Source organism: Austrofundulus limnaeus, unplaced genomic scaffold (assembly GCF_001266775.1).
Source record: "Austrofundulus limnaeus strain Quisiro unplaced genomic scaffold, Austrofundulus_limnaeus-1.0 Scaffold184, whole genome shotgun sequence".
NCBI lineage: Eukaryota > Metazoa > Chordata > Actinopteri > Cyprinodontiformes > Rivulidae > Austrofundulus > Austrofundulus limnaeus.
In genome coordinates, this window is record NW_013952586.1 from 763,673 (window position 1) to 771,387 (window position 7,715).

General features: G+C 37.7%; 1 protein-coding gene across 1 annotated transcript in view; it reads right to left on the reverse strand.

Moving 5' to 3' along the window:
• Window positions 1-1,389: 1,389 nt before the first annotated feature.
• The window catches only part of pde2a (phosphodiesterase 2A), a gene marked incomplete in the record, with an annotated part of 155,405 nt that continues 149,079 nt past the window's right edge, over window positions 1,390-7,715 (reverse strand). The window contains 1 exon segment of the mRNA XM_014018181.1: window positions 1,390-5,816. Within this exon segment, the coding sequence (XP_013873635.1) occupies window positions 5,582-5,816 (235 nt within the window).

The following is a 7,715-nucleotide window of genomic DNA, read 5'->3' on the forward strand; positions in this document are numbered from 1 at the left end:
GTCTTAGAGCTTTTCAAGACCCTCAAAGACGCTTCACGATTTTTATGCATTCACACACATACTGATGATAGTAAGCTACACTGTAGCCACAGCTGCCCTGGGGCAGACTGACAGAGGCAGGGCTGCCATACTCTGACCACCATCAGTAGGCAAGGAGGGTGAGGTGTCTTGCCCAAGGACACAGCGACTGAAACAGCTGGATTCGGGATCAAACTAGTGACCTTCTGGTTCCAGGAGGACTCCCCTAACCACTCCGCCATGGCCGCCTTTTAGATGCCCTTATGTTGAGAAATGACAGAGCTACTATTGTTTTGGTCAAACCTTGAAAATACCATCATGCTCAGTCTCAGAGTGTTGGTCAAGAACGACTCTCAGCTGTTACTACGTGAAATTTGACCTCAGTGTTTGTAAAACTGACTGAGTTATAGCCATTTTGKTGTTAAGGTCAAGGGTTWAGCTGTGGCGGCCATCTTGAATGGACTCCAAATGCTTATCAGCTGCAGCCAATGTTACGTTTTTGAGAGTTCCATTAAAATATAACCAGCTATTATTATATTTTTTGATATTATCACTGTTGAAAAATAATAATGCACTCATGTAAAATAATCTCATAAAAGTGGCAAGTTTTATTAAAATCTGCACAAATGTGGAGTAAAATTCTAATTTTGAAATATTAAAAATAAGCTGAGCATATTTTGCGCATGAAATCAAAAATAATTCCCTGTAATTAAGCAGAATGGTCTTAGAGTACGGTTTGTGTTGTTTTTCCTTTGATCTGCCTCCTTCCTGCAGGGATCATCACGGTGAGCAAACTCACAAATTTCTCAACTGTTTTACAATGAATGCCCTTCCTGACACAACTTGGACTCAAACCCACAACCTCAGGATTACAAACTCTGTTACTGACCACTGAGCACTGCAGCTCCTTAGAAAACACTGTGTAAATAATTAAGCTGCTGTATTTTCTTTAGAATTTGTTTTTATCTTTGCACCAGATTCAAAAAGAGGTGAAATGTGGCTATTTGTTTCTTTTTAAGTCACATATTAGACCTTGTTAAATTTATATTAATGTTGTGTTCTAAGATTAAAATTTTTTTTTCAGACAGATGGGTTTGTTTCAACAGCTTCAAATATATTGGCAGTTTAATTTTAACTACACAAAGATGTAGAGCAAGGAAATAAAAAAGAGGAGAGGACCAGCAGTAGCAGTGGACAGTTTTTGATTTTGTCTCCAGGGTTGGAGCATTTTGATCCTATCACACATTACAGAATGTGACACGGACCAACCGGATCAGCAGAGATGGCTCAATCTGTGTCGGCAGACCACTGTGTCACAGAGGAGTTGCAGTATGTAGTGAAGCAGTGCACAGGAAGACAAAACAGCCAAAACACTTTTAACTAGATTTATTTCAAGAAAGAAAAAAAAAATAAAACAAAWGGTCATCTATTTGTCTCTTTCTCCAAAATGTCCAAGTTACATACATCTGTAGAAGAACAACACCACCCGACAGAACTAATCAGAAGATGATGACTAGATTTACCTCTTAGTATAAACATCATTTATACAATTAGTCTGAGTTTTTGTTTATTTTGTGGTAGAATATCACCTTTAAATCCTAAATACACACGTCATTTTCTCTCATCCCCTCCCGGAGTTGTTCAAAAATGGCTTAGAAAAAAAAAAAGAAGCAACCACTTTAAATACATTACAGAATCAAAATACAGTACTTCTACTTGTAATGATGACAGACAATCAAAAAAAAAAAAAACAGTTGCTTTTTAAAACTTTGTTATTTACAGCAAATATACTTTTGCAACCTTTAGCAAATGTGTCACAGGTGATGGTTACATTGACATCCCACCACAGGCCAGATTTCTGCTGTGATTGGGTGGGGGGGGGGGGGGTGGTTACAGTGGATCGGGTTCACAAACGAGCTGAAGACAAATCGCAGCCCATCGGCCCTTCGGGTGTCGAAGAATAAACTTTTCTTTAAGTCACGTCTGGTCTACAACTCCCAGTTTGTCCAGGAAGTAGAAAATGTTTGCTTGGCACATTTTGCCCTGACTCTTTACCAAACATTACAGGACAGATACACTCACACACTCACACACTCTCACACACACACATTATAGAAAACTGTCAAAGGTCTGAACTCTCAAAAACATGATAGAATTAAAATAATTCCACTTACTTTTTTTTAATGGAAACAACACGAACTAACACTTAAAAGCTTTTGGCAAATCAGACCTTAAAGCAATAATTTACCAAGAGGCATAGGGATTTACTAAATCCTATTTACATATTTATCTATGTAACGTCATAGAGGCAGACACTTGATATTGCACATGAAAAAGGCAGGTACGTATGAAAGGTGTTTTATCAACAATAGAAAAAGGGGTCTGAGAAAGAAACAAGGGTGGCTTTTCTTTTACAAACACCTGTATGCCCTTTAAAAACATCATAGAAAGTTCATGAACCATTTCAAAGCAGACCTGAACAACACGTTAACCTCAGGCTGAAGGTGAGACACATACGTCAAACCACTTTACAAACCAATTAGTTTTCCAAAAAAAATGAATTTTCATTATGTCTTTTCAAAGCAAAATCACATTCTTACAACTTATGATTGTAGCTTTTATAAATTTCTCGACCCTAAACTGAATGTTGTAAAGTTACGAGCTTATGATTTAACCTGGATGTTCTGGTCACGTGCATGAAGGTGCAAATCGATGTTTGTAGATCAGACTGAACTGTATGTGCTGAGAAGGTAAAAYCTGAGACCACCTCCTCTCTTTAATGTTCCTGTTTGACATAAGGGAGCCTTTTCCCCCCCCACCATCCTCTCTCAAACCATAAATCATCTTTGCCCAAAATGTGTCCATTACTGTCCTCATATGTGCGTCCCTTGTCCCTGAGGGGTAGGAGGACCACTGGGTTCTGACTGTGTTGTCCTCTGCATTTATACAGTTTAGTTTGGGCAGTATTCCTTAAATGAGAGAGTTGGGATTTCGATTCCACCACTATTCAGTTGAAGGGCAAAACTCTGAACCCTTCATTGCCCCTGCCCCTGATGTGGGTCCCATTGGTGTATGAATGTGATCTAAAGAAGGGTTTTTCAAAGTGGGGGTTGTGGCCTCAGAAAGCTGTAGGGAAGAATAAACAATGCAATTCTTGTTGAAAAGTTGTTTTTTCAGTGTAAGTATAATAAAGTGTTCAAACCTTAGTTAATAAATTTAATATGCTAAACAAATATAWTAACGGCTGAATAGAAGTTTATGCTTCTTTACATGTTTTGTTGCAGTGTTTTTGAGTTTGCAATGCTGTTTGGGGGGCCATGGCATGGAAATGTTTGGGAACAATCCAGTCAAGTTCATCGTGCACATCTAATAATTCCTACAACCTTTCTTTGTTACTAGACACTGTTATTTTGTCTCTCCAGAYATACCTGACATGTTTCGACGTATTTGCTTCCATCTTCGTCAGAGGTGTCATAGCTGATGTGAGGTATGTMTGAAGAGACATAAAATAACTTGTTGTTTAGTAACAAAAGAAAGACTAAGAATGTTTGGGAAGCCCTGATCTAAAGCACTGATTAGTCTCTGCAGAATGATTTATCTAGATTAGCTTTGCAGAGATACAGCAGTGCTGAATGAATGTGCAGATGGGTAAATGAGGGCACAGATTGTGCTGTAAAGTGCTGCTCGGATTTATAATTTTTGCTCTTGCACGTGGGCCAGGATAACAAAAACCTTGATCCTCAGGAGGGATGGGAGGAAAAGTGATTTGCAAACACACGTCGCACCTTTTAATTTAGAAATCCTTGCATGAGAAGAGACATTTCTTCAAGGCAGCTGGACTCTTTGATTCTTGAAGATGTGTCTCTTCTGTCTATGACAGAACTCATTTGTAGATGATTTGAGGTTTGTCTCACCTTCAGCAGCTGTTTTGCCCCCATTCCTCTCCTGATCCTAAACCATATTTTTCCATCCTTTTCTCTCTTCTTATCTTCTACAGCTCTGTCCGTTACACACGCCCTCCGTCATTTTTACTTCAACTCTGCAGCATTTTCTTAGTTATTGTAAAGTAAAACTTATGGCATGTTGAAACAAAGATACCCTTGGCCCTGAAGTGTTTTTTTTTCTTTTCTTCTTTTTTTATGAGGCACAAATCAGACAACCCAACACCGTCGGAGTGCAGCAACTGTGTTTCAAGAACGAAAAATTTCTATGATGGCTACATCTCTTGTTCAGTTGTTTTTTTAAATATACATATAGAAGTGCTTTTTGGGGATCACCCAAAGCAAAAATATATTTATCTGCCTTGAACACTCGGAGCTGGTTGTACAGACAGGAACAAACAGAATGAAAACTCTTCTCAAACAAAGGTTGTACAAATATACACGTCGTCGGTGTGATCGTGTCGACACGATTCTCGCGCTGCGACCCAACATTAAACAGACTATTTAGGTTTTATATATTAAAAGCTCTAAGAAAGGCAGCAAAGATGCGCAATAAGGCAGATCCATATGACACACTCGGTGACACACAATATAAACACACTCTACTTGTAGCACACTTACGCGGACGAATGAGACGGATCTTTTAAAGGGTTCCTGTTTCTCAATCGATGGTAGGTTTGTGAGAAATGAGAACAAAAAAGTGCAAAAGAACAAATGCAAAGAATGCTTTTAGGTCGTGGGTGGCTTTTGATTTGATTTGGTGACTTTGTATCCACAGAAAGTGTGKTTTTTTTTGTTTGTTTGTTTAATGTAYAGAAGCAGGTCGGGGATCTGTGATGCTGTTTATGAGTGATTGTCAAAGTGTCACCTAAACCTCAGCAAAACAATAAGGGAGATTAAAAAAATAAAAATAAAATAAAATAAAATAAAATAAAATAAAATAAATCTGGTTTAAGTTTAAATGGACAAAAACTCCCAGGTCATAAATGAACAAAACGTGCTCTGATGTGGTCGAAACATGTTTGTGTTACATCGTTTTTTTTTAATGAATGGAGAAAACCAACACTGACCCAGATAAAAAAAAAAGAACAATTCATGAGGTGCCCCCACGTCTCGCAGTCACATGCAAAGAGGGCAGCTGCATTTGTGTGAACGAAGCGGAGCTGTTTAAATGAAAAATAAGCTCTTATGAAACATTTTACACAACGTATCATCTCAGTGTCACATGTTGAAGTAGTCTGAACAGTATGTGCACGTGTACATGTGTCGATCTGTGTGCGTTTTTACAATCTTCAGCAGGTTCTGAACTGTGTGAATGGATTTCTGACTGAGTCAGTTTTTCTTCCAATGGAGCTGCTGACGAAAAAAAAAAAAGGATAAAATTTCACCCTCCTCAGCTGGTTGACAGAAGCAACACAGAGCATCTAATCAGAGAACTGACTCAGATGAAGCCACTTTGTTTCAGGTCACCTGTCTGATTCAATCCTGTGTCAGAGTGTTTGACAGCAGAGAGACCCGTCCCTCTTTGGTCACATAAAAAAGGTATCCTCAGCCTCTTATTGGACCAGACACACACAAAAACAAGCTGCAGGAAAACCGCCACTGGCCGGCCGCCATCACTGTCACTGGCCCTGCCCTCCGTCTGTGTCATCAAGGCAACCGTTGAGGCAGTGGTCGTCGCTCCCGAAAGCACCCTGGGACTGAAGCAGCTCGTATTCCTGGTCCAGGAAGTCCAGGCTGTTGTTGCTGGGCAAACCACGGATGTTAAACTTGTGGGACACTTTGGTCCACTGCTCACGGTTTGCCGCCACGGTCTCGTACAGCTCGGTGGCCCCGGGGAAGAGTTCAGACAACAGCCTGGGAGGTGAAGGAAGGAGGGTTAGCTCTTAGTGTTATCATTATAACTGTCTGTCAGTTTATTTAGAACAAAAAGTGCTTTTATATTCATTCATTCATTCATTCATAGTTAAATGAAAGGAAATATTTAGATTTACATCCTATTGTTTGATATTTATTGATTTAGTATTTGTACTAAAAGTTTCTACGAAATACATCTGTTGTCTTCTTGAAAGTGTGTAAAAGGAACAAGCAGCTGAATAACAGAGGTGGTCAACATGTTTCCAGACTTAATCAAAGCAACCAAATGACCACATTAGACAAACATGTTATAAAACACTGCAAACCTTTTTCTTTCATTTCCTATAAGGATGAGTTGTAGCATCATTAGGAAGAAAACTGTCCATCTGAACACAGTGATAACCTCTTGGAATTTCAGACGTATATTATTTAAACTGGTACTTGCAACAAAATGTTATAGGTAAAGCTTAAAAGATGCAACGTTTAGATATATTTTTCCTTTCTGAAGCCATTGTATTCAGTCTGGTTGTGCTGTCCCATCACAAACTTTACTATCAGGAAAAAAAAATTAGTTCAAAATCTTTAGATAAGATAAATTTGTTGTTTAAGTTATAAAAATGTGAAGACTTTGTTCATTTATTCCTCTGTTAGTAAAAATATCTCATAAACCAGTTGACACATTTTAATTAAACTAATTGTTTGTCTACAACTGATAAACTTTTGGAGTCAACCTGATTCAAGATGGCCGCCACAGTTTATCAGTACTAAATACAAAAATAGCAATAGTTTGGTCGATTTTACAGATAGTGAGTACAAATCTAGTGTGGTGGTAGATGAGAGTCACTCCCAAAACATATATAAATTCTAACAGATCACACTTTTCTTTGTTTAAGATTGGGATACAGTACAAGGTAGGTGATAGGCATTCCATCTAAAAATGCCAGTTTCCTTGATTTAGATTTATCAGCTGAATCAAAATCTATAAATAAAAAGCTGATTTCACCAACTTATATTAAAGTGCCTGTGACATCAAATTTTTGTAATACATATGAACACATTTTTAGAAAGAGGACATTGATAAAATATTGCAAAAGAAATTTCATATCGCTGAGATGAACAGTTGTTGAGATATTTGCATATGAAGTAACAGGAAGTGATGTCAAAGGGGAATGTCTGCATGTGAACAGAGTGTTGCTACACTAACTAACAACTCAGTGTAGAGAAGAATCTGATGTTTAAGATTATTTTGAGTCACTATCAAAGCGAGATGAAGCGAGATGAAGAAAAGTCAGAGTTCAGATAGTATTGTTTCAATAAAAAAGACCATAGTTTTTTTTTTTTTTTTTTGTGAAAGAGTTCCCTTTTGATATCACTTCCTGTTTCACTTTATCTGAGCCACGTTCAAAAGAAAATATGCCAGTTATGGGATTAAATACGTTAAATCGTGCGTATGATTCCAACTTTCTTAAATAAAAAGATATTATCTTTGACTTTTTGTACTTGAAGAATATGCATGTCACAGGCACTTTAAAGTTTTCATTAAAAGGGCTTCAGACACCAAATAAAAATAGTCCAAGGGATGCTTCTGCCTGTTTTTTGTTCATATAAGTAATCTATAAAATTCATGTTGTGAACATGGTGGTATGCTGCTGTTTATTTACAGTTGCAGAAAATTATTAGCCAACATTAAGCATTCAGCTGGAGCTGTATTTGTTTTGGTAATAAATGCAAATTTCTGTTTTCACTCTAATTTGATCTGTTTTTTTCTCTCACACCTCCCGGAGGGAAATATGAGACTGAGCTTCTAAAACTTCTGCATTTTTTATCAGCTAGTCACCAAACTGTATTTCTTTGTTATACATATACACCACTATGTGTCACAGCAGGATATATATATAT